General features: G+C 41.6%; 1 protein-coding gene across 3 annotated transcripts in view; it reads right to left on the bottom strand.

Moving 5' to 3' along the window:
- Positions 1-13,951: 13,951 nt before the first annotated feature.
- Positions 13,952-27,889, bottom strand: part of NUCKS1 (nuclear casein kinase and cyclin dependent kinase substrate 1) — a 28,177-nt gene continuing 14,239 nt past the window's right edge. Inside the window, exons 2-7 of one of the 3 annotated variants that reach the window (XM_030301942.2) lie at positions 24,511-24,560; positions 22,812-22,917; positions 20,281-20,336; positions 17,937-18,089; positions 17,010-17,159; positions 13,952-15,326 (exon numbers count right to left, since the gene is read on the bottom strand). In XM_030301942.2, coding sequence (XP_030157802.1) covers positions 15,127-15,326; positions 17,010-17,159; positions 17,937-18,089; positions 20,281-20,336; positions 22,812-22,917; positions 24,511-24,560 — 715 coding nt within the window. In that variant the 3' untranslated portion in view covers positions 13,952-15,126. Of the gene's footprint in view, positions 15,327-17,009; positions 17,160-17,936; positions 18,090-20,280; positions 20,337-22,811; positions 22,918-24,510; positions 24,779-27,889 lie in introns of those variants that run through there. The other 2 variants (XM_030301941.1, XM_030301940.1) reach the window with 2 other exon arrangements.

Consider the following 27,889-nt stretch of genomic DNA (forward strand, 5'->3'; position numbering starts at 1 on the left):
GGAGCCTGGCGTGGAGGGAGGCAGGCGGAGGCAGGACCACCCGGCCCTGAGAGGAAGGTGGTCGTGTGTGGGCCTCGTCTCCCTGCTCTCGGGGGAGTTGAGGTACCAAAGGAATTTTTATATGTTAAAGGAGAATGACAGGACCCTGGGATGGGGGGGTCGGGATAATATTGAGCCAAGATTCTCTTTTGCCCCCAGCAAAGCCTCGTGGTCACTGAGGCAGCCGAGCTCCGTGTTTCACGTTCACTCTCCCCTCCCGTCAGCCGGCTCCAGACCCCGTAGGGCTGTAGAGGCCGGCACTTGTTGCTTGTCCACCAAGTGTGGACGTCGGTTCCAGGCTTCCCCACCACCCCGTGCTCCCTCCTTCATGGGGAGAGGCAGGGCGGGGCTAAGTGGGGGCCCACACCTCTCCCAACCTGGCCCCTACTCAGTCCGCATTCGTGCGGTCCTATGCCCTAGGCAGAGCCCCCATGTGAACAGTTTCGTGAGGGGCACTGGTGACCTATGGTTTCGACCATACACCTCTCACCACCACCTGACCGGGGAGGTCTGACCGGCCAGGAGAATCCTGTTCCGAGGCAGGCCTGGCCTGTGCACTTCCAGAGCGTTCCAAGAGAGACCCCGTCTGGCTGCATCCACCAGTACCAAAATGTGCGTAAGGAGCCTGTTGCTTGCCAGCTACTTTGTAGGACAAATATAAATAAACGGAGAGGGCCTGAAGCAGGGCACTTGGGGAGGCACAGAGGCTAGGCAGCCGAGAAGCGCTGAGGCCAGTAGGCTGGGTGGTTCCCAACCCCTCCTCCCGTGCCCTTATTGCCCTGGATGCCACCCTCAGAAGAAAACAGAGACATGTAACTTCCCTCTGCAGCAAGAGTGAAGGTCCTATAGATCAGAGGCTGAGGCTGCTCCTTGCCGATGCTCCTGATGCATCACCAACTTGTCATCCCCCCCGGAGTGGAAATGCTACGGGGGCGGGGTGGGGGGAGGGGGGGTGGGGGGGACAGGGGGCTGCTGGGCAGTTTCACTTACGATCCTCACTGCAACGCTGCGAAGTAGGTGTGACTGACACAGTGAACAGCCTGGGAAACAGACCAGGGAGGAGCAGTGTCTTGCCAAACAAGGGCCCAGCTGGTTGGTTAGGGGTGAACCAGAACTCGAGCCCAGGTCCCTGAATTTCTGTGTAGAGTTTTTGTTTGTTTTCTCGTTGTATCTCCCTTTTCACCTATTTTGGGTCAATTCACTGCTCCCTGATGCTTCTCCTAGAAGTTGGATGCTCTGGGAAGCCAATGAAGGGCCCCGTATTGCAACTGATCGGCAGTGACCTTAGTCAGTGAAAAAGGTTGCGGGATGTTGTGGCTGTTGGGCTAGGCGATCTGGGGCACATTGTTCGACCATCTCGAGACCTCAGTTTCTTCCTCTGTAGGTTGGGGATAGTGGTATTACCTGTACCTGAGGGGACGGTCGTGAGGTTCAATGATAGGAGGCACAGCAGATGTTCATGTGAGCACCGAGAAGCAGGACCTACGGTTATTAAGACAATATCAGAAGAACTATAAGTTAACAGTCAAAATGAGTTTTCCAGGGTGAGATATAAACTATTGAAAACTGTTACTACGTATGTTCTCCTGAACATGAACATCTGTGGTTGGTCAGAGACATTTTCAGGGTCCAGATGTCTTTCCAGAAAGAGAATGGAAAAAACCCTCACAACCAAGGCCTGAAGTCCAATCGCAGGCAGCATCCTGAGGTCATGGGCTAAAAAGCAGGAGTGCCATGGGGCGCCTGAGTGGCTCAGTTGGTTTAGCTCAGGTCACGATCTCACGGTTCGTGGGTTCGGGCTCTGTGCTGGCAGCTCCGAGCCTGGACCCCACTTCGGATTCTTCTCCGTCTCTCTCTCTCTGCCCCTCCCCTACTCATGCTCTGTCTCTGTCTCTCTCTCTCTCAAAAATAAATAAAATGTTAAAAAAAGTAAATAAATAAAGCAGAGGTGCCAGAGGAGGTATGCGACAGTGGGGCTCATGGAAGGGAAAGGGCCGGTTTTATTTCTGGTGACTCTTACGGAGAGATGAAGCATCCAGAAATGAAGAAAATTATTTCCAGGAAAGGCAAATAAGGATGCAGCTCTCGGATTTAATCGGTGCTGCTGGGTCAGCCCCCAGAAGGATGTAGTAACTTGTCTGTCTCAATAGCATCACCTAGGCCAAGCTGCCTTTTCCAAGCAGGAGAAAAGGGCAAAGGTTCGGTCCAACTGATCCTTCCGCATGATTCAAACGAGTGGTGGTTCTCGAACCTCAGTGTGCCCCCGAATCAACCGGAAGGCTTGTGAAACCCTTACTGATGGGCCGCACCCCAGGGTTTCTGAGTCAGTAGGTCTGTGATGGCACCAGAGATTTTGCATGTTGACCAAGTTCTTAGCCGATGCCGAGGTTCTTGGTCCCAAGATCACATTTTGAGACCCCTGGTGGAAAGCACTCTTCTATGGGCAGCCAGAGTCTTTCAGATTCCAGAACCCTTCACACTTCGTTTTCCAATACGTGGAACAGTTGCGTCTAGTTATTGGCCTTCTTACTCTATCGCGCTGACTAGAAAATTAAGCTACGTGTTATCAATTCAGAATTTTATGTTGAAAACAGAAAAAAACACAAAAGAAAACAACCTCAGATGAAGAAATCTCTGTTGAAAGCCCGATCGACACGCTCACTGTCAAGTGAGTAGAGCAAAGGGCCTGGAGAAGCAGGCTTCTTATTCCTCACCCCGGTCTTCCTGTTGAGAACCTGCCTTGCGCGTCTCTTTGTGACCAAGCTCGCGCTCTGGCTCCACGAGAAGGCTGCGAAAGCGATCCCAGTTCACAGCTAAGTGATCTTAACACCACACTCGTAAGAGGGAACAAAAATTCAGTTCTCACGACCTTAAATGCTGACACTTGTCCAAAATCCCTAATGAGGAGGAAGCATGTGTCATGTACTTTAACAGAGCTCAGTGATGGTAACTGGGTTGAGAAAAGTGAAAATTTTTACTAAAGCCAAAATGACCAGTTCTAGCTCCCGGAGCAAGATAACATGACAGGAGGAACTTTCGACTTCTGGGGCTTATCTTATCTATGCAAGAAGCACATGGGGTGTTCTTTAAAATCTGATGGAAGAGATTATTACAAGATGACAGGGTCCTGGCCAGAATGTCAGGATTTATAGTCTGACTGTTACTGAACTTACATAAACCAAACTTTGGTAAAAGGCCTCCTCACTATCTGTTGTAACTGGGTCTTTCTTCCCCAAGGCTGCAGAGAATTTGCGGGGGAGGAGGGAGGCATCCGTCTCATAGCTTTTCCCCCCCGGGGTTCAGTCGCCAAGATGGTCTTCATCTAGAAAAGGCTCTCCTGATAGGGGCTGTCCGAAAAAGCAAAGAAGTGAGGCCCCAGGATCGTGAGAACTCAGGATGCCACATTGCATCAGTAAAACAGTTCAGTTGAGACCCCTGGGTTCTGTCCCTGGTCATGGTTCCAAGGGATATTTGGTGACTTCCTCTGGTATTAATCTTGGAGGACCAAAGACACAAAACTATGGTGATTTCATATCCTCAAAATATGCAATGCAAGTGTTTCTTTTTTTAATTCTCTTTTATTTTTTACTTTCTTAAATTTGCATCCAAATTAGTTAGCATATGGTGCAACAATGATTTTAGGAGCAGATTCCTTAGTGCCCCTTCCCCATTTAGCCCATCCCCCCTCCCACAACCCCTCCAGTAACCCTCAGTCTGTTCTCCATATTTATGAGTCTCTTCTGTTTTGTCCCCCTCCCTGTTTTTATATGATTTTTGTTTCCCTTCCCTTATGTTCATCTGTTTTGTCTCTTAAAGTCCTCATATGAGTGAAGTCATATGATGTTTGTCTTTCTCTGACTAATTTTGCTTAGCATAATACCCTCCAGTTCCATCCACGTAGTTGCAAAGGGCAAGATTTCATTCTGATTGCTGAGTAATACTCCATTACTCAGCATACCACATCTCCTTTATCCATTTATCCATCAATGGACATTTGGGCTGTTTCCATACTTTGGCTGTTGTCGATAGTGCTGCTATAAACATAGGGGTGCATGTGTCCCTTCGGAACAGCACACCTGTATCCCGTGGATAAATGCCTAATAGTGCAGTTGCTGGGTCCTAGGGTAGTTCTATTTTTAGCTTTTTGAGGAACCTCCATACTGTTTTCCAGAGTGGCTGCACCAGCTTGCATTCCCATGCAATGCAAGTATTTCTAATCAGTTTTCTTGTCCAAATGACTGTTCCTCTCATTGAAATATACCTCCCATAACTAGGAAAACAGTTTGTAACCACTGGAAGGAAATTTTTTTCCTAGGAGGAGCTGAAGAGACCTTCAAACTGCCCTCAGTTCTGTGTACTTATATTACTAAAAAAGCCCTTTTATTCGTGCAGGTGAGTCGGGAGATGCTGTCCCTCTTTCCTCCCTTCTAAAGCTGCTCTGTATTGTGGGCTTGGTTAAAGTTTACCCTTTTGCAAGAGTGTCCTTACTAATAAATAACTCATTTGTAAAGCTTCAGAGACAAAGCTAAAAGGATTTCGGTTCTGCAGGAATGAGGTTTTCACCACCACATACCTTGCCTAGAGGTACTTTGCTGCTTTTGTTTGAGGCCAGTTGGTCTAGAGTGTCAACAGCTCCTGGGGTGCACAGAGCCTCTTTCCCAGGGGTCAAGTGCACACAGCCCCACTTCCTCTCATAGCGTCCTTTGAAGCAGAGGAGAATCGGGCTCTTATTATCTCCCTTATATAAAAAGGAGAATCGGGCATGAAGTGGGGAGAGATGGGGGGGGGGGCGGTGCGTGGGGTAGGCGACTCGTCCGAGATCACCCTGTAAACGGATCTCCTTCATCCACTATCAGTCACAAAGCTTCTTGAAGCAGGTCACAAGATGAGGAAAGATCACTGGGGGTTTCAGTAAAGCAAGGGACTAGAGTGCATCCTAGAGTGTTCTCAACTCTGCTGCTGAACACCTGTTGTACTTTTTACCCTAGTCATATATATTTTCTGGAAGAGTCCCATTTTACATATTTCATGCTTTGGTTCCTTAAACCATAAAAATATCCCAGAAACGTCACTGAGATCCAAACTGTATCTTTGGTTACCACAGGCCCCAAGTTTTGGTAATATAGTCATCATAATTTTCACTGTCAATACGTATCGCTGACTAATTCAGAGGAGGTCTCTAGAAGCAACAGGCGTTCTAGGAGCTTCTATTCCACTATCTGGCATCATTTTTAAAAATTTTTATTTAAAAATTTTTTTAATTAAAAAAATTTTATTAATGTTTTTTTACTTTTGAGAGAGAGAGAGAGATACAGAGAGAAAGAAAGAAAAAGCAGGGGAGAGACAGAGAGAGAGAAAGGGAGACACAGAATCTGAAGCAGGCTCCAGGCTCTAAGCTGCCAGGGCAGAGCCTGACATGGGGCTCGAACTCACAAACTGGGAGCTGAAGTCAGACACTTACCGGACTGAGCTGCCCAGGCGCCCCCCTACAAAAAAAAGTTTTTTTTAAAGTTTATTTATTTTAAGAGACAGAGAGAGAGAGAGCAAGCAAGCACGTGTGTCACTTGGGGAGGGGCAGAGAGACAGAGGGAGGCTCCACACTGTCAGTGCAGAGCCCGATGCGGGGCTCAAACCCACCAACCATGAGGTCAGTCCTGAATTGAAGTCAGATGCTTAACTGACCAAGCCACCCAGGTGGCCTTTTTTTTTTTTTTTAACTTTTTAAAAAGTAATCTCCACGCCCAATGTGGGGCTTGAACTCATGACCCCGAGATCAAGAGTTGCATGCTCTACTGACTGAGCCAGCCAGGCGCCCCTCGGCTGTCTGGCATGATTAGCGTGTCCTCAGCCTTGGATCTCCCAGAGTGGGGCATCTGCTTCCCAGTGACTGCTCAATGGTGTGACGTTTAGAGAAGGGCAAATGGCCTTTGAACCAAATACTGGGTCTTGTTGCTTCACTTGAGGGTGTGGGGAGAGAATGAGGAAAAGACGGATGTGAGGAGGAACGGCCTGCTTTGCTCCTGGCCCAAGACTGGCCCATTGTGCAAGGTCGAGGACAACTGCTCTCTTTAACGAGGTGCTGTGTATGGCCTGCATACCTGCGTTCACAGTTCACAGCCACTGCGAAGCTTTGGAATCTAAGCCCTGCATTGTTCCAAGGTTTACCAGGAAATGCTGTTTGTCTTGCCCGGGAGCCAGCTGTGGGGCTGTCGATGGGAGGGGGGTGTTCCCTAACCACTTCGACGGATACCTGGTTGATGTATAAACGATATTTTTGCCCCAGAAACACTAACGCCATGGAAACCGCTCATTCACAAAAACAGGAGAAGGAAAAGAGAGAGAGTGGTAAATTCGGGTCAGAGGCAGGAGAAAAAGAGCAAACAGGCGGGGCTTGGAGCTTGTAACTGAGATGTGGCATGCATTAGGTATGAAGTTAGGCTACTGAAGCCGAGATTAGGTTCCGAGATCTAAACCGAATGTCAGCTGAGTCCTCGGCTCAAAAAGACAGTGTCTTCTAAACGAGCTTTGCTATGTCGTTATTCTTAAAAAACTTTAGAAGACCATAGTTTAAAAAGGTTTACTATTTTATTCCACTGGGGCTGAATTAGTGAACTACAAGAGAACCGCGGTGAGGAGGTATGTATGTCGCTGTCTCTATACACTTTTTATTACTTACATCACCACATATATTCGCTTCATTGTGGATGAGAATCCCTTCTGGCCTCAGGGCCAGTCAGCTAGAGTTACCAAATCTGTAATCTTAAATTTAGGCCACCACTTTTCTTGTTCCAATTACTTTCTACCTCCTTCAGAGCCTTATCTAAACCACCCACCCTAATAATCTCTTGTAGTCAGGAAAGCACTGACTACATATAGACTGCGTATTCCTTATTCCTACCCGAGGTGGAAAAGGCAGAACTGTTAGACACATTATAGTTCACGTCAGCCAAGGGAGCTGATGTGGTCTTACATGTTCTACTCAAAGGGTCTGTGTGTGTATTCAATACATATATTATTATATATTAGTAGCTGACACATTACCAACAATAGTAATATACACGCAATCTTCCACAACTTATCCCTTAACATCGGCATTTTTAAACAGGTGATTTCTCAGTGCTAGCTTAGAGCTAAATCAAAGCAAACTACTATTTCCAACATTTCGTTATATTTTTAAGTAATCGTTTGCCTTACTAGGACGGAAACTCCGGGTGCACCCTCTCACTCCCTGACTCCAGAATTAGCACAGCCTTTGTTTCCCAATATTTGTCCAGGACTTTCGTATTGAAACAGGGCACACCCGTGAGTAACACTGATTTCTCCTAGCCAAAACATGTCAGAATGGATACCTGTCCCTTCTATTGAGATAATGGACAGAACGAGAAGCATGCCGTCACCATAAAGGAACACCAGGTACCATGTCACCATGAAAACAAATTTCAGGATTCGTTGTATGTGAACTTGTGTTTAGTGCTGCTTGTGCAAGAGACAAGCTTTTTGAGCTGGAGGACGATTTCAAAAGCCAACACCTGTTTCAAAATCGGGCCAAGAGTTCCCAGTTGCATTTTGAAATCTCAACATAATCTTCCATTTGGGGATATTATCCACATAGGTTTGGGGAGTTGCAAAAAGAGAACATAAGCAGACAGATGTGCACGAATCAAGAGATCCTATTTCCCACTAAAAATACAGAACAGACTACTGCTGCTGGCCACACTAGGATGTTAAGTGGGCACACCAATCACAGAACATTTCTAATGCAGGTAGGTGGAAGGGTGTCCTGATACGGTGGGTGGTGAGCCCAGGGGACAGCATCTAAAAGTGAGGTGGGGGGAACACCTGGCTGGCTCAGTAGGTAGAGCATGTGAGTCTTAATCCCGGGGTCATGAATTCAAGTCTCATGTTGGGTCTAGAATTTGTAAAATAAAGGAAAAGAGAAGAGAAGAGAAAAGAAAGAAGAAAAGAGAAGAGAAGAGAAGAGAAGAGAAGAGAAGAGAAGAGAAGAGAAAGAAGAGAAGAGAAGAGAAGAGAAGAGAAGAGAAGAGAAAAGAAAAGAAAAGAAAAGAAAAGAAAAGAAAAAAAAAAAGTTGGGGAGAGCAGCGGGCCCATTAGCCAAGTATATGGAGGACAAACACTGCCCTCTACTGGCAGAGGATAAGGGCTGTATATAGTCCAGATTAATAATACTTTCAAGTTACTATCTTAATACATAATCAGAAAATAAAATATTTTTTAAACAAATTTTATTTTTTTTGAGAGACAGAGAACGAGCAGGGGAAGAACAGAGAGAGAGGGAGACACAGAATCCAAAGCAGGTTCCAGGCTCTGAGCTGTCAGCACAGAGCCCGATGCGGGGCTTGAACCCATGAACCATGGGATCATGACCTGAGCTGAAGTCAGATGCTTAACCGACTGAGCCACCCAGGCGCCTTGAAAATAAAAGTTTTTAAATAATTTGAAGCTTCATATCTAGGGGCCATGAGGATTTTTTTTTTCATGAGGATCTTTTTTAAGTAAACTGTTTAACAAGAAATTTTCCTATCTTACTGAAAAGTTTTTCCTATTAAATCTTTGATGTTAGTCATTGGACTGGTTCAAGTGTCACTGTTACGGAGATGCTAAAGACCAGCAAAATGCTCAAAAGGTTATTATCAAGAAGAAGGCTCAAGGGACCCATTTATTCAAGATGATGGGAGCTGGTTTTAGAAACAACAGCTGTGACAACTCCAAGCACACAGAACTGACGACCTGATTTCAAAGCCTTGAATCACAATACCTGCCACGTGAAAGCACACCTGAACCCGTTTCTGTTCTATGACATCGGAGGAACAACAGCTGGCCAATCTCAGTTGTTGGGAAAACCGAATGAGGTATTATGTAAACAGAAACTCTTCATAAATTGCAAAGTGCTGTGCAACTAGTGTTAAATTACTGCACAATAATGTTCGTGGACCAGGGTCAAGGGAGTTCCAAGTATATTTATGCCTCTGATGTTTGATAGTTTTTTAAATTCTTTACACCAGAATTGTACTGAATGCATTTCTTCAGCATTGTACTAAAACAGAAATTGGGTAGGTTAATCATAAAACACCTAGAGATTGTTGAAGAAAAAGTGGCTGGTTCTTCTGAAGTCAACTTTGACCTGGGACAACTCTAAGAAATAGTTACGTAGTCACTGAGAGTAACAGCCTGTAGAAACATTTCATTTCAGAGCCAAGCTGAGTTTGTATGTCAATTACAACACTTAGATGACAAGGCAAGAATGTAAACAATGGGAAAGGATGAAAAGAATAAAAGCCCTAATAGCTACAACATCAGCCCAATTCTAAAGGGGGGTCTTACACGATATATCCAAGTAATATTTAATTCTAAATTGCAGGTTAGTATAGTTCATATGGGTGTTTGAAATTGAATGCAAGTATCTGTCTTTTGAGCATATTATCTTCTTATATCACCGTTGAAGCAATTTTGCCCTCCACAACCTAACCTTCGATGTGAACATGCGGAAAAATGCTAACTAGGAATCCTCATGCATTTTGGTCCCGAGCTCCCCTGATTAATCAAGTTAGGGAATCTGCTTCTTCATTACATACTCTTAGGCATTAATTACTCCTTTTGATTTTTGGACAAGACATGCCTTTCTTATTACCAACACCAGTGATGGTCACTGTGTCTAAAGAATTCATTCGGGGAGCAGGTCGCCCCCCCCCCCAAAGTCAGGCTGGACTGGGAGCTGACAGGCCAAGGTGGTCAACTGTATGATTAGTGTATTTGCTTGAGTGTTATAAGAAGTACACGGAGCACGCATCTGGGTTATAAAAGCCCTTTTATAAAGCCATTTTTAAACAAAACAAAAAAAAGTTTACAAAAGAAAAAAAAGATACAGAAAAAGAATAACTTGCTTCATATGTCCCAAAAAGAGAAAAAAAATAAAGGGGACAATGCCAACATGCTCAACAATAAAGGGTTCTCTTTCTTATTTTTTAATACAAAATACAAGCAAAGGATACACATACTCAAAACAGAGCTCAGGAGCAGACACGCAGTCCTGGAGACCCTTCAATAAAAGAAAGCAGGAGTTTGTTTTTTCTTGGTCTATGCAGATACATACAGAGACTGGGATATGTAAAAATTAAGGATCACAAAAGACCATCACACAAGTCTACCAATGCATGTTGCATCTATAATTCACGAACATGGTCAACAAAATCATGTTCACTTCAACCTCATTTCATTTAAATTAAAAAAAAAATCTTTTAAATAAAGTGGTTACATTCAAACTTTAACTTCCTTAGTACCATGCTGCAGATTTCAGCACTGTTAAGGTATTGCAAGAATGCCCAACCCTCCGGTGTCTGATCATGTATCTATAGCAACATTGCAGTATTAAGAAAGGGATGCCCCCGTCTCGGCCCATGGACTGATGAAATACATTTAAACAGGTTCCTCTCAATAACCCTTCCTGCTCAGAAGGTAAAAGATTCAGAACTAAAATCAAGGAAGACTGGGAGTTTTAGAGCTGGCAAAATGAAGTCTGAAAGGTGAATGGAGGCGAACAATTACTGAGAACTTGGCTGCTGCTTAACCTGGCAAGTCTGGAAGTCTTTCCTTAAATCTTGCAGGGATTAGATGCATAAGGTTTGCTGCAACATGTTCATGGTAAACAAACTAGGTAGAGCTCTTATTTACAAATCTTGTAACAAATACTTCTGGAGGAAAAGAAGAAAAGAATTCACTAATTTCCAGAAGACAAAAGTTTTAATCGCCAGACATATACAAACACACACTCACACACACACCCACACAATACTTCAGGGGTTTTTATACATGTTATTTAGGGCATAAGCTGAGTACTCTACCCCTACACCCCATTGAAAAAGGAACAACGAAAAAAACCACCCCAATTTTACCCTCCCCCCATAATCTAGAAAACCCTCCCTTCACCCCTGATGTACAAAGTGTATGCACAATGGTGGCATTCCACCAGCCACACAAAGCATGCTCAAACAGATGTCACCCGCTCACGCACTCCATTGGCATGGCAACAGGCAGGTTTACGGGACTCTTCCCAATAGTGGTTAATACACAGTCAGCACCACTGTGAATTTTGTGAATTAGGCTTTGAAAAAAAAGTGTTAACTTAGCGATTTGGGATTCAGAAAGTCATTTTGCATCAAGTTTATCCCAAGACGAGGGGAAAATAGGTTGCAGACTAAAACTTTGCTATAGGTAGCCTGATGTCCCAATATTCAAACTAACTCCCTTTTCAAATAAACCCAGCTCTATGAACACAGAAAAAGACAAATTTTCTAACCTCGAGAGCATACGGCTTGTTTTATTCTCCCCCTCCCTTGGCAGGGAACATTTATTACTTGTTCCTCTTAAGTATCTGTCTGAATGCCATTAAAGACCAGAGGCCAGGTTCTGTCCTTCCCAAATGCCTAAGGTGACAGTTTCTTCACAGTGCAGCTACTGGCGATGCAGGAACAGAAAGAACTATTCAAATCAAAACTCCCACTCTTTAGAACAACAATGGCCACATGATCTTTTTATAAAGCTTTCCCTGTTGCTCCTGGTAGATTCTGTTCTTGCCTTACTACTACTCTCAAAGCATCTCCTAAACTGGTTTAGAGAAAAGCAGTTCCTTCTTCCAACCAGTACCCTTAAAATCCACCTGTTACTTGAATGTTCCTGGATAAAAGAAGAAAAGTTAAAAAAAAAAAAAAAAAAAAGCTCAAGTTCAGTCTGGCTGACCATTTCCAGAAGTGTCAAAAACTCTACTGGATCATAACCTCAGATTCCACTCTTCATTAGCTACCTGTAAGAAAATGCTATTTCAACCAGTGCCAAGAGTAAGTACTGAAGACAGAAATGGGGCAAACCAGGTACTGTGAAAAAACAAAACAAAACAAAACAAATCAGTATCTAAGCTCCCTTGTGGGAAATCGGATTAAAAGTCTTCCACTGTTACCTCCCTAAAGGAGGACACACCCACTCATTTCACTTCATGGACTCCACCGGCAGTGGGGATATGAAAGGGAGAGAGGTTTCAAAAAGCAGGACAAATCTGCCATCACCGAAACTGAAGTGTCATCTCTGGGCCCGCTCCATTGATTCCAATCTGAGGTGGGGAGGGACGAAAACAGCAGCACGTCACGGGTTTAAGAAGATGGAAGCCGCCCATTTCTAGCTGTGTCTGTCGGGGAGGGAAGTCTGGAAATTAAGGGTCTTAAGAACTAGAATGTAGTGTCAGCACAGCTGCCGAAATCCATGCTCCAGAGGTAAACCTAACAGAGCGAACAGAATTCAGGTAATGGCAAACAAGCACCTTCCAAGTGTACGTCCCACTTCCTGAGCACTGCAAACGAGACCCTGAACGACGCCACGGCCACTTCGCCACAGGCGCGCTAGAGGGAAACACAGGGGGTTAGTCAAGGGTGGTGCCAACGGCCAGTCACTAACAGCTTCTAGCTTGTCCTGACATCGCCATCAAACCTGACTATTGAGCACCTGTTTCCAGTTGAGCCACCACAGTCGTCCTCCTATACGCATGCATGATTTGAAGGGAGGACTAGAGCGTTTTCAAATCATCGATAAAAAGCAGAGAAAACAAAGGTCATTCAGAGCCTGTCTCACTTGGGGACACAGATCCTTTTGTCTAGTCCATTAGAAATATAGAAGACATTTTCAATCTCATCAATTAATTTTTAAAAAAGGGATCCCAACCAAATGCACACAAATAACCTAGAAGTCAGGATTACCTCTAAAGAATGAGCGTATATCACAGACATGTTAGTGCAGATTAATATATAAAGAGACTGTGTTACATAAAATACAGAGGCTAAAGTTTTAAAAGACCCCCCCGCACCCCAATCTTCACGAAACATAACCTAAGAAAAGTCCAAATGTTACTAGGAATGTAGGACTTAAAGTTATAAACCCCTAAAAACAGAAGTGCATGGTGGAAACACTGATAGGTCTTTTACTGTATGAACACAAACCTTCTTGTTAAAATTGGCTACCTGAACAAACCCACTAAACCAAATAGAATAATCTTTAACACCCTCATTACAAAGTTCACAACTATAAAGTTAACCATCATGGAAGGTAATAATCCAACCGCTACTTAGGTTCAAGTTTTGCATTTTTGGCCAAGTACTAAAATCTCCAAATCCATTCTTTAACACACGCAGTGCCCGGGCAGTGAAATGACTCTGCCACTGGGCGCTATTTTAAAAAGTCACAGAGGAAGGATAGTCCTTAAAGTGTCTTAAAAATCAGAGTAAAAATATTCCTTAAATAACCTTTTGTCCTAGGAACATCTGCAAGAAAGCCACGTCGTCTGAGAGAAAAACATGCTCTAACTTAAAAGATAGAAGGAAAACCGCATAGGATATATCGAAGCAGCAAACCTAGATAAGAAGGCAGAGGTTAAACCTCAACCATGTTTTCAACTTAGTAGCACACTAAGACCCCTAAACCTTGCTCCCTTTAGCTCATGGTGTCAGGATGCAGAGGATCCAACCTACAGACCCCTGTCCTGACTGCTTTCATAAGGCATGTAAAGTCTATTCTCGGTGCACACAGGCCTCCTAAACACATGGTTTCTCTAGCCCTGAGCCCCTTCCACTTTGGCTTTACACAAAAGGGGCACCAGCAGAAAGACAAAAGCAAATCAAAGAGTGTGGGAGCAGCATTTAACAGACTCCCAATCAAGCAGGGAATATGAAGTGAAGAAAGGAGCCAGGAGAAATCAGGGCGGGTAAGCGGTGGTACCCCACGTAGTAGCGGAAGCCCAGAGATGCGCTTCATGTGTCTGCGGAGAAATGGGAAGGCAGGTGTATGAAGAGAAAAATGTCCTTTCCCCAAATAAAAACAGAGCATGGTTCATGGGATCTGAATGCACACTTACGGCATAAAAGAATTTCAATTTTCGGTTTTCATAAAGGAAAAATCTCAAGTCTCTGTGATTGAGTTTCACATTAATTGGTACTTTATTTGCTTAAAACCTAAACATTGTCAGTTAAGAAGAAATCCACTCTGGTGTATAGATCTTGCCATTTAAATTCTAGGTTTGTTTTTGTTTTTTGTGGGTTTTTTTTTGATCCTTGGTAAAATTTTATCCAAGAAACAGAATAGATACATATATATTTAAAAACATGAACCACTAGAGAATGAAATAGGAAATCAAGAGTGACTTAAGTTTTGGTGGCCCTTGTGTTTGTTTGCTTTTTTTTTTTTTTTTTTTTTTTTTTTAAAGTTCCTGAAAGACTGTAGCAGGGTAAAAGGATCACTGGCTCCCGGTCTCTTTGAGATAACAGGTGACGGAATTAAAAAACAAAACAAAACAAAACAAAACAAAACAAACCCACCCCCTCACACAAGGTCAGGTGACCCCATTCCCTGCCCTGCTCCCTCGGTAAAAAATATGAATACTTTTAGTAACAATTCAGAATTCAGCATTCAGCTTTATCTCCTACCTGCCCCATCAGTGGAAGTGTAACATCATGATTTTTTGTAGACATCTATACTTGTGTATATAGACATATAAACTTGTATTAGATGACAACTGATTTTTTTAAGTCCAGGTAGAGAAAGAAGCAATCATTTTTAACTAAACCCCTTCTATGTTTTTTGATTAGGGTTCAACTTGCTACCGTTTAGCAAAAAGCAAAATTTCCATAGCGTTCACCTCAAATCTTATTGCTTTACAACTGTGGCATACCTTCCATTAAAAATAAAAAGATGAAGCAGTCAATCCAGTGATTACTTTGACATGGCTTTCATTGGGAAGGGGTGGGAAAGAGGGGTGACGGCAAAGAAAAGACCAAAAGACAAAAAAGTAAATTAAACATACAATGGTTTTCTTGGAAAAAAGAGAGAGAGAGAGAGAGAGAGAGAGAGAGAGAGAAAGACAGAGAATGTTATTTTCAAGAAAAGGGAAAAAGCATTGAAAGCCCATGAGTCAAGCCATAGCCAAAACCATGTTCTATCTTAAGTAAGTTTTTTTTTCCCCCTTTTTCTTTTTTTTTTTTTTTTTTTCTCTTTTTTTTTAATAAAATCTCTCCCCAAACCATCATCACTTTTTTAATCCTCCCCAGACTGGGCTTCATCTTCAGACCCTTCATCCCCAGATTTCTCAGGTGGAGGGCTGGCAGAGGGTTTCTTTTCTGGAGGGCTTTCTGGTTCCTCGTCTTCTTCTTTGGGAGAAGGAGTCTTTTCCTTTGATGCCTTGGAAGCTGTGGGGCGACCCACCTTCCCTTTGCCTTTCACAGGGCTTGGAGTCACTGAAAAGAAAACAAATACCAATTTGGGGAAGGGAAGAGAAGAGAAGAGAAGAAAAGGTCTTTAATAAAAATCAGCCATAAACAAAACTAGAAGAATAAAATCTATCAAGACAACATCCTAACTGACTAAAAAAAATCGAGGTGGGCACTGGTTCCCAATCACTTTTGCCAACACCGTGGTGTTATGTTTGCAGTAATGTTTCTAATAAAGAAACAGGATGCTACAGAAACTGCACACTATCCTTAGTGGTTTGTGAAATGAAAAGTTGTTTCTGATAAAGGTTTTGTTTAAAAAGTGGGTCGGGGATGGGGTGCCTGGGTGGCTCAGTTGGCTGGGCATCTGACTCTCGATTTCAGCTCAGGTTGTGATCCCCGGGTTGTAGGATGGATGGAGCCTTGAACTGAGCTCCATGCTGAGCAAGGAGCCTACTTTAAGATTCTCTCTCTCTCTCTCTCTCCCTCTGCCCCTCTCCCCTGCTTGTGCACTCTCTCTCAAATTAAAAAAAGGGGGGGGGGCGGGTCAAGAAGAATGGATACAACAATGTGAGTGGAAACTAAAGCCATCAAATTCTTAAAAAAATTTTCTAAGGATGTATCATTTATTTTATTATTTTTAAAGAAAAAATTTTAAGTTTTATTTATTTTGCGACAGAGATGTGACCTGAGCCAAAGTTGGCCACTTAACTGACTGAGCCACCCAGGCGCCCCGATTTTATTTTTAAGTAAATTCTACACCCAAAGTGGGGTTTGAACTCATGACTGAGATAAGAGCCCATGCTCTACCAACTGAGCCAGCCAGGCGCCCTCATCAAATAACATACATTTGACAGTTCCAGGATTCCTCTTTTTTTTTTAAATGTTTATTTATTTTTGAGAGAAAGTGAGTGGAGGAGGGGCATAGAGAGAGGGAGACAGAGAATCCCAAGCAGGCCCACATCGTCAGTGCAGAGCCCCACATAGGGCTCGAACTCACAAACCGTGGGATCATGACCTGAGCATCCTGATTCAAAACTGCGATGGATACTTAACCAACTGAGCCACCCGCGTGCCCCAGACCGTTCCACAATTCCTAATGGTAAGAAGTGGTAAGTGAAAAAAATGTAAAAATCACCAGTTCTATTTGCCAGAAAAAACCAAGCAAATCGAACTTTGAGTTAAATAACAAAGTAGCTATGAAAGGGGAATATCTGGCAGAAACCACAAGGGCTCAAAGAAACCGAATCCATGTTGCCAAGTGTGGTTTCGTTAGGCTAGCACAAAGGACCGTGCACGGATCAGAACAGAGAACTGAAACAGGATTACAGGTGTGCATTTTCACAATTTCAAGTCTTTACTAGCTGCTCGGATTGTGATGTTGGTGAGAAAAAAGAGCAGGAACAGCTATCCTGATGCAACGTTTCCAGCACTGTGCCTGACACAAACAGGTGGCCGCCAAAACTTGCCACGGAAGGCAGGAGCTGAGGAACAGGGCTGAGCCGCCAGACTCTTGCAGGGGCTAGAGTCTTATTAATAATCAAATAAGGGATACTTCCAACTGTGGAAGACGGTCCTTTCAGAATTCCTTCATTCTTGTTAGGCATGTGGCCACTGCCAACCCCTAATGAAGAATTTCTGTAGAGAAAAGTGTATTGGTTCTTGAAACTTTTCAAAGCGGTCATTTAATTTCACTTCTGCACCACTCACCTGTAGCCTTTAGCCTGGGTTTGGGCATTTTCTTTTCTTTTCTCTCAGGTTTGGACTTCTTAACCATCTTTTTGTTTTTCTTTTTTGAACTGCCATAGTCACTATCATCATCATCTTCCATGAGGAAATCTTCATCGCTGCCGGAATCTTCTGAGAGGAAAGAAGAATTTCAACGTCCAGCTTAACGTACACATCCTTCCAAGTGAACAAAGGGAGACCGTGCTAGGCACGACTGGAGGACGGGATCTGGGAAATAAACACTCTCGGATTCTGCCGGCAGCTGTGCTACCCATTTGGCTGTAGTCGTCGGCAGCCCCACGTGTACAGCGGGCTTAGCCCGCACACGCGGGTGAGCCACTGACTTGTTTGAAGAGTCGGTTGAGAACGGGAAGAGATACAATTTAATCTGAATAAAAACCGCAGCCACCAAATAACTTTTGGTAGTTCCATCACCCCCCTGTAGTACTGGGGAGACCGGGGAAATGAAACGGCACCAGTTGGGTGTGTGTTGGTCCAACTATGAACCAATGAAACAAGAAAGCTAAACACAAAGCAAAAATACACAGAATCAATAAAGCTGAGTCATGTGTGAAGCATCTAGATTCTGCTATGAACGCTTTTGCTGGGGGACGAGGTCTACCCCTTCCACTCCCAGGCCAAAACGCCAATCCTAATCACAACACCCACCGTGTAACTGCTGTTCTAACAAGCTCTCATTCAGTATTTGAGTTCAAACGATGGACATCATAATCAAAGAGAGTCTGTGAACCTCAAAAGTATCAGCAGGTATGAGAAACAGTCATCTCTTCTAACAGCGAGGATCTAATTTAAGGGACCGGCCGCTATGTTTAGTATCCACGACAACCCAGAAGCCATCGAGGTCACAAAGTACAGTCATGACCAAAGTAACAAGCCAAGTCTACATACTCTCTTGGAACGGCGCCTCATCTTCCTCTTCTTGTTCTTCTTCGCTGCCCACGTCCTCCATGAGCATCTCTCTCTGTTTGGAAGCTGCTTTAGAGGCTGCCTGCCGTTGCTGGCGCACATTTTTATGATCTTCTTTTTCATCTTCACTGTCCTCTGTAATACCGAAGTTATAATGCAACAATCGAAGAGTTGTGCATTTATCTGACAGCTGACCAGAAAAGCCAGCATGAGCTATAACCTTCAGCTTTATTTCACTCAAAAAGGGTAAATTCTATCCCTAAAAACTCCTACAAAATATACAAAAGAGGAGCTAAAATTCAAAGCACGAACTTGAAAAATATCACGTACTCATTAGTACATAGAAAATAACTTAGGCGGGGCACCTGGGTGGCTCAGTTGGTTGAGCATCTGACTTCAGCTAAGGTCATGATTTCGCGGTTCATGAGCTCGAGCCCCCACGTCAGGCTCTGTGCCAACAGCTTACAGCCTAGAGCCCGCTTCAGATTCTGGGTCTCCCTCTCTCTTGGCCCCTCCCCTGCTTGTACTCTCTCTCCCTCTCAAAAATAAATATACGTTAAAAAAAAAAAGAAAAGAACTGAAGCATGTAGTTTGAAGTAACAATAAAGCTGAATTTAGGTGTGAACATCTACTTTAAACTCGTATCATTGTGTTGCCCTAAAATTATCAATTACATTTCAATCTATGTTCAGTTTTTATTTTTATTTAAAAAAAATTTTTTTTAATGTTTATTTATTCTTGAGAGAGAGAGAGTGAGAGAGAGAGAGAGAGGGAGAGAGAGACAGACTGAGCGTGAGCAGGGGAGGGGCAGAGAGTGGGAGAAACAGAATCCAAGCAGGCTCCAGGCTCTGAGCTGTCAGCACAGAGCGAGACACGGGGCTCGAACTCACAGGCCGCGAGATCATGACCTGAGCCGAAGTCAGACGCTCAACCGACTGAGCCACCCAGGTGCCCCTATGTTCACAGTTTTTAGAAACTAAAGTTAGAAAAACATTTTATTTTTTTTTAAGGTTTATACATTTTTCAGAGACAGAGAGAAAAAGCATGAGTGGGGGAGGGGCAGAGAGAGACACACACAAAGAATGTGAAGCAAGCTCCAGGCTCTGAGCTGTCAGCACAAAGCCCCACACAGGGCTCGAACTCATAAACTGTGAGATCATGACCTGAGCCAAAGTCAGACGCCCAACGGACTGAGCCACCGAGGCACCCCAGAAAAATATTTTTAAATAGAAGAGGGGAAGACTCCCAAGGATAATTAATTATTCTAAGATACAAAACCTATTTCTTTTCAACTTAGGCAGTCAGATAACACACTTGGAAAGGAACGAAAGCCAATAGCTCAGTGGAGTGCACGCACTGGGACTGTCGGCCCTCCAGGTATTAGCCAACAGCAATCCTATTTAGAGGGACAACCAGGAAAGCAAAAGCATGGGAATGTAGGTCAAAACTAAAGTGGTTGGGGGCAGTATAGAATAAACCCTCAGTTCTTAGGAGAGTTAAATTTGGAAAAATAACAGCAAGTAATCAGGATCTTACATTGTATTTGGCCATGGGGTCTCTATTAATTCTTTCGAGTTAAAACTCTTACCCCAACAGCCTGCTCTGTGGCTACCGTTTCAAAGGACTACTTCCCGAGCTAAAGTAAGGGCAAAACTATCTTCTGTTTGCTCTTCACTCTAGAGTTCCTCGCCACACGCCTTAGATCTGTCACTTCCTATTATACACACTCTTTAAAATCTATTCAGTTTGATGGCTGTTATTTGTTTATGCAAATAGTTTTCAGTGTTGATTATGCATTAGAATAATCTGTAAATATTTTTTTTTTAATTTTTTTTTTTTTAATTTTTTTTTTTTTCAACGTTTATTTATTTTTGGGACAGAGAGAGACAGAGCATGAACGGGGGAGGGGCAGAGAGAGAGGGAGACACAGAATCAGAAACAGGCTCCAGGCTCTGAGCCATCAGCCCAGAGCCCGACGCGGGGCTCGAACTCACGGACCCCGAGATCGTAACCTGGCTGAAGTCGGAGGCTTAACCGACTGCGCCACCCAGGCGCCCCTGTAAATATTTTTAAAAAACAAAGCCCCAATGTCCCACCGTGACCTACTGCATCAGAAATCCTGGGTGGATTTCTGTAATAAGCGTGTTTAAAAAACCCTCATGGCAACTGCAATAAGTCACCAGCACTGAGCTCTTCAAAGATGCAAACCTCTTTGTCATGTCAGTATTTATGACAGTGCCTGGCATTATTATAAAACTGCTATTAAAATGTCCAGTGAATAAAGACATCAGTCAATCCACCTATTACGCTAAAAACTGTTTCCTACCTGCTGAGTGAGAATCGTCCTTCTTGGTCTTCACATCTTTTTCTTCGGAGTCCTCACTGTAAAGGGAAGCAGGGAGAAAGTTTAAAAGTCTTAGGTCAAAATCTAAGTGAGCACACGTCTCTGGTATCTCCGACAGGGGAAGAACTCGAAGAATACCTCTTTTATGGATGAAATATTCAAAGAACATTTAATAATAAAAAATTCTCTGTTGTCAGAGGCAGAGTATAAAAATACTAAAAATAAATTACACAATGTATGAATGGCGGGAAAGTAGGCAAATAAATTTGGATGGCACCAAATATAAACGCAGAAAACCCCTAAAACACAATTATTTAAGGAAACCGGAGTGCAGTTGTATAAATTACAATATCCCTAAAAAATTATCTAAAACAAAATGAAAATAAATCAACTAATTATCTCTGTAGATTTTTCTTGCCTCCAATATTTCTATACATCAGAAACATCAACACACAGATCTGCCTTGTATCATGGAGAGAATAAGAGCCCTCAAAAATCACCGCAAAGTAAAATAAGAAAAAAGTGCTTCAAAGTTCCAAGGAAAGTTATATAAAACAATTTAAGTCACAAAGATGCACGTTTTATGTCCTCAAAAATCTTAATTCAGGAATCTGTGTTCTAGTGTCCTGTCTTTGTCATTAATCAGTTGTATGGTCTCAGGCAAATCACTTGGTACTCACTCTTCAGTGCTCTGACTTTATGACTCTATGAGAAATTCTGACAAACAAAAAAAGAAACACCCAACATAAAAACTACCTTCACAGCTTTTTCAAACAGCAGGTCTTGTAAATCTCTTCTGGTATTTCCTATGATCTAGACCACACTCAAATGACAAACTACCAAACTCAAGATTCCCGAAAAAAAGAGAAAAACCAACCCTATTTCTTTACTAAGCAATGTGATCCAAGATGCACCGTAATGCTAAAACCTGAGACCATTCTGTATGTTTTTATGCAAAGTAAGCATTTAATTCACAAGTTACAATGACAAAGAACTATAGTTTTCTCTAGTTCTTTTATTATTGGGTTTATAGAGACCATTAATCCTGGAGTCCCATTACAATAAAGTCAAGTGAAAGCCGAACTTTTACAAGTAGAGATCAATAGAAAACTCAAGACAACAATGGTCTGAGGGAATAAACTTTACAAGGCACTTAGTACAAATGGCAATAAAAACTGTATCTCCACCATTCCCGACACTTAGGAAAGAAATAAAACCAAGCAATTAGAACAAGGGAAAGTTTAGGCTAGCTATTAATTGTATCGATGAGACACTATAGAACAGGTTGCAGGCCACAAAGAAATCCATTCCTAAGAGAAATATAAAAAATGAACATAATGGAAGAGAATCTAAGTTGGGCTGCTACAGAAAACTGGATTAAAGATATACTACAAAACTATGGAAGACTTGTCTCCCCACAGCACAGTGTTGTCTTATTTTTCCTCAAAACCACATTTCTGAAATTTTCCAGTAAAGAAAATACTGGAGGTAAATATTGTCATTTCTACAAATTTAGCATTCTATGAATTCAGAACGGAAAGACTTCTGTGTGGGGCTTTATTTGACAAGACTTTAGTACTTGAAGGTAAATATCTTAGAAGAACTGACGAGAAAGATTGTATTTCTTTGAACTGCTCTGACGTAATATATTTGGAAGCAGTAAAGCCCAATGGTGAAAACATGGTCTTTGGAGGCCAACAGACATGGTTCCAAAACCTGCTGGTCCATTTGCTGGATAACCTTGGATAAATCACTGACCCTGTCTCTAAGCTAGCAGTACCTTAATACAGGTGTTGTGAGAATTAAATGATAATGAATATAAATTATAAATTAGCACATAAGAGAGACTGGCAAAGAATCATCCACGGTAGCTATCACCATTATCGCCATCACCACCATCATTAAGGTCTTAAAATTATGCTACATGGAGTACGATGAGAGTGTGTAGGTCTGTGACAGCAGAGGCAAAAATTACAATATCCTGGTCTCAGAAGGCAAGTATAGTTAAAATCACAACTCCTCTACTGCCCCACAAATGACGAAATCATCTGAACAAAGGAGGATTATAGATAGCAAAACTCAGCAGTCTATACAAGTGAAGATTCTATAAGCTTTAGTTATGATTCTGCCAGTGATGTGTGACTCAACGGGAAAGGCCACTCATTCTTTGCTATCACTACAATGAAAATGTCAATACTAACCTTAGGTAACAAATTACATACTTAAACAATCTTTCTGCTTATGTTCAGAGGTTTGAGGTAGCAACAAAAGCATTCTTGGAGATCACCTTGGATTCTAGGTTGAGTCTAAGTAAGCCTCATGACCTTAAAGAGGCTAACCCCTAGACTCAAGGAGCACTGCCTGAGATAATAAGAAATATGCAAAACAATATTAAGTAGACAATAAGCACTTTCCCAAAGTAAATGGAGATTCCACCAATTTAGAGATCAGAGACCACCCTCAAGGCCAAGTGGGAACAGGGTAAGCAGGAACAGATTAACAATGCCTCTTACCTATCTTCCTGTGAATTCTTTCCAGATCGCCTCTTGTTTTTAGCTTCTCGGGGAGATGACCGAATTTTCTTAGCTGGAGGCCCTGAATCTCTTCCATAATCTTCATCTAAACAGAGCATTTTTCAAATTCAAATATTATGATTTTTACATGTATAAATTACCACTATTTATGGAGATAAGTATCTCTAATGCTATTTACACGGTGAGGGGGCAGCAGGATTTCCCACAAAATTTTTTCTTTTTAAAAATTTTTCAGTGTTTATTTTTGAGAGAGAGAGAGAGAGAGAGAGAGAGAGACAGAGCGTGCATGAGGTAGGGACAGAGAGAGAGAGGAGACACAGAATTCGAAGTGGGCTCCAGGCTCTTGAGTTGTCAGCACAGAGCCTGGTGCAGAGTTCGAACCGACAAAACCATGAGATCATAACCTGAGCCCAAGTTGGCCGCTTAACCGACTGAGCCACCCTGGCGCCCCTCAATTTTCTTTCACTTTTAAAAAATAAATTCTTTCCTATATCAGTCCCTTCTAATCTCATGTGTGTATTTTAATATATCCATACATAGCCAAGTATCTCTTATCATTTTATATCCTACCCTTTTAATTTCTTAAAGATATTCCCATGTTTCAACATCTTCATATTTACTTGAAAACCATTACAGTAATAAATACAAGCATTTCAGAATGTAAAGACCCCACAATTCTATAATCCTAACACAATTACTGTTATCAAGTAGATTACTTTTGAACTGAAGTATTAAATGGAGCATACTCTGACACTTGAGGAAAATACTTCCAATTTCAAAAGTCCTACAGAACTTAAGAAAATTAACCAATCTTAAAAATGGGTTATGTTTACTATACCATTTTATATAATAGTGGAGATCTGGAAGTACTCAGGAGCTTCAGCAATTATTAAATGGATGGATACATTATAAATTCCATTATGGAATATCACACAACCATTAATAGTAATTTCTCAAATAACTTTTCATAATAGGAGAAAGATACACACAAATAGGAGTAGGAGAGAACCCAAAATTCTATAGCAAGACTTCCAACTATGTTTTTAAAAGGAAAGAAAGACACAGGCTTTTTTTGCAAAAGGTTAAAATGGCCATTTGCCACCTAAGGGGCCTTGAATAAGATCCCTCCCTCAGTTTCCTTATCTGTAAAATGGAAACAATAATAGTATATTCCATTTTAATAGGATCGCTCTACTAAGGATTAAATGAATACATGCAAATATTTAGCAGCATTTAATAAATGTTAGCATTACTTCTGGGAGGTTGGATTGTATGTTATTACTCTTTTTCACATTTCTGCATCTTCTAAGTTTTCCCAAAGTACACACATTATCTTTATAAAGTGAAATTCGATTTAAAAAAGGCAGAAAGAATAGCAAATGCGTCTGGAAAATAATGAGGTTAAGGACATATTGTAAGGAAACATTACTGCATGTTGAAGCTGACTCCAAAACCAGTTAAGAAAAAAGTTATCCAAGTATTTATTATCAATGATCTACTAAGGAAAAGTAAAAAACCATGCAAGTTCAACTTCTGTTTTGGGTGACATAAATCCCGACATAATTTACATATAGTTTAAAAATAAAAAAAGATAAAACTTATTCTAAAAGCATGATAAAACAGTACACTTCAATATTAGTTGGTCCAACTAACAATTTATTGAAATCACGAAACTTACCAGCATCATCAGATTCCTGAAACTGTGAATAATCAACCACCTTTCTATTTCTGTAGAAAGAAGAGACTCTAATGAAGATCATTCTCCTAAGATATCAGAACACTTGTTTCTGTTTAAAAACAAAATTAGAACTCGCTCTGTGAAAACCATTCGACAAGCCCCACCTCCGTCAAAAAGCTTTTCCATGTTGTTATGAAAAGTGTAGTTCGGAAGTATTTAAAACTACAATTCTCCGACTGCTCATCTCAATGATAGCTCAAATACTATTCTTTCCCACAAAACCTCCCACTTCCCAAACACACATGACACAGCAAAATGAGCCAAACTACCATATTATTCATTACACAGAGATGTCACATGTGCATCAACAAAAACTATAAATATTTTTTACACTTTTATGCTTACTGATATGTACACATACATGTGTATACCTGATAAAGTTATTACTGAGTTTTTTTCAAGGCAAGGTGATTTTTAAATATAATGGTTAATGTTATAACATACAAATTATGACGACAGTATATTAAGCCTTACAAAGAAGAAAAAAATAATTGATCCATTCAAAAGCTTTTTCTTAAAGGGTCTGTAATTAAGAAAAATACGAGCGAAAGTCACAAATTTATGTACCTACTTGACTCAATGATTTTAAGCACTTCCTACTAGGTAAGGCATCTTTAACATCTTGAACAAATCTTTAATTTCCATCTTTCTACTTCATACTTTAAAAGCTTAAAATTCCTCCTTTAGAGATATATATAAAAACCTCCATGTTAGTATCCAAATTAGTATCCATGTTAGTATCGCTTTCAAAAGAGCCTTATAGGTACTGTACTAAATGGATACTGAATATGTGAACCAAAAGAATTAAAAGAAAAATGCTACCAACTACACTTAAACCTGAGCAGAGGAATATTCCTGATTTTATAGATTAAGACACCATTTATATCCAAAGACAGGATGTGCAGTATTCAAGCACACGTACAGTTTATATATAATATGCAAACATGGAAGGTGGAGGGCTGGATGGATTCTGAAAACATGTTTGGGGCTTAGATAGGGAAGAAAGCATAGCCATACCCTTGGCTTTGGACAAGAAAGATAGGCTCTAAAGGAATTTTGCCTTCTGTTTTTCTTTAGTCTACCAGCAATGAATTATCTTCTCGCTGTACTGCCTCTGTAAGTCAAAATGCAAAACTTTAAAACATGCTCCAAATGTTCTGTTACAAGCAGCTGGGTTTATATATAAATGATTCCATTGTAATAGGAAAGCTAATTTCAAAAATATGACCATTAATTCCACTTACATGATATCTAGAGTAGTCAAATTCATAGAGAAAGAAAGAAGGACAGTGGGGATGCCTGGCTGGCTCAGTCAGTAGAGTATGTGACTCATGAGTTTAAGTCCCCCACCCTTGTTGGGTATAGAGATTACTTAAAATAAGACAAAATTGGTATTTTTTTAGGTTTACTTATTTATTTTGGGGGGGGGGCATGCATGAGTGAGCATGTGCAAGCGGGAGAGGGGCAGAAAGAGGGGGAGACAATCCCAAGCAGGTGCTTCTCTGTCAGCCACCCAGGGACCCCAAAAAAATCTTTTAAAAAAAAAAAAAAAAGAAAGTTAAGTGGGCCTCTGGGTAGCTCAGTCAGATGAGCCTCCCACTCTTGACTTTGGCTCAAGTCACGATCCTAGGGTTGTGGGACCGAACCACATCTCTGATTCCGTGCTGAGCGTGGAGCCTGCTTAAGATATTCTCTTCCTCTCTCCCTGCCCCTCTCCCCGACTGGTGCTCTCTTCTAAAATAAAAATAAAAATAATAAAAATAAAAATAAAAATAGGGGCAACTGGGTGTCTCAGTCAGTTAAGCGTCCTGATCTCAAGGTTTGTGAGTTTGACTCTCACATCAGGCTCTGTGAGTCTTTGGGTTCTGTGTCTCCCTCTCTCTCTGCCCCTCCCCTGTTCACTTTCTCTCTCTCTCAAAAATAGATAAATGTTAAAAAAAAATTTTTAATGAAAATAAAAATAGAAGAAGAATGGTAGATGCCAAGGGTTGGGGGGAGGGGATAGTGAGTTAATGATGTGTGTAGTTACACTCTTGCAAGAGAAAGAGTTCTGGAGGTTAGGTGTACAACAGTGTGAATGCATTTAACACTATAGACCTGTACACTTAAAAATGGTTCAGATGGTTGGGCACCTGGGTGGCTCATTTGGTTAAGAGTCTGACTTTGGCTCGGGTCATGAGCTCACAGGTTCGTGGGTTCAAGTCCTGAGTCAGGTTCCAAGCTGTGGGGATCCTGCTTGGGATTCCCTCTCTCCTTCTCTCCGCCCCTCCCCCCTCATGTGCCTTCATCTCTCTCTCTCTCTCAAAATAAACTTAAAAAAGATTTTTAATGGTTAAGATGGTAAATTTTATGTGATTTTACAATTAAAAAAAAAGAATAAAATATTTTGTTTCAAAAAAAAGACTATGGGTGGGGGCAGGTAATTCAATGCCTATTATGTTCTAGCAACATAGTGATTTTTTTAATGACAGGTGCCATGAAAAACAGTATTATGATCATCATGTAAAGATGACAATTTTCTGCATTACTTAGGATCGAGGAAAATGGGACATGTAACAAGAGGAAGGAAAGTATCCAGAAGAGGGAGTATGAAATATTAACCTCTAATAGTTAATGTACAAGGTTCTAAAATTGCAGGCATAATAATTCTAGCTTATCCATGCTGGTGGGGTCGCCAACTAAAACAACGGTACAATTTCTGGGTACCATCTATCAATAGATACATCCTATGAGACTATAAAAAGAAGGGTAACCAGAATGGTGACGGGTATGTCCTATGAAGAACAACTGAATAAACTGGAATTTTCAACTTGCAAAAGAGAAAACATGTTAGCTACTTTAAGGTTTTGAAAAGAACGTAGTAAACACACTGGCTTATTAGCTTCCTGATCAAATTAGGCGTAGGTTCAACATAAACAACTTTATAACAGTTTGCTAATGATAGTTACTTCTTAGTCTATCAACAGCAACACTCCAGAAGGAATTCTATGGTAAAAAGTATGGAATCTTTGTTAACAGGAATCTTGGGTTCTGGTTCTAGAACTTGAGGCAAATCACATAATTTATCTGGGTGTCAGATTTTCCTCTGCTGGAACTGATGGCCTAAATGGGTATGCCTTTATTTATTTATCTATTTATTGCCATAAATTTTTATTTTTTTATTTCTACACCCAACATGGGGCTCAAATTCACAACCCCAAGATCAAGAGTCTAACATTCTTCTGACTGAGCCAGGCAGGTGCCCCTATGCCACAAATTTAAATAAAATTACTAAAGTTCAAAAAAAAGTTTTTCTCAATTGCAAATAGTCACCTACTCT

Source organism: Lynx canadensis, chromosome F1 (assembly GCF_007474595.2).
Source record: "Lynx canadensis isolate LIC74 chromosome F1, mLynCan4.pri.v2, whole genome shotgun sequence".
Taxonomy (NCBI): Eukaryota; Metazoa; Chordata; class Mammalia; order Carnivora; family Felidae; genus Lynx; species Lynx canadensis.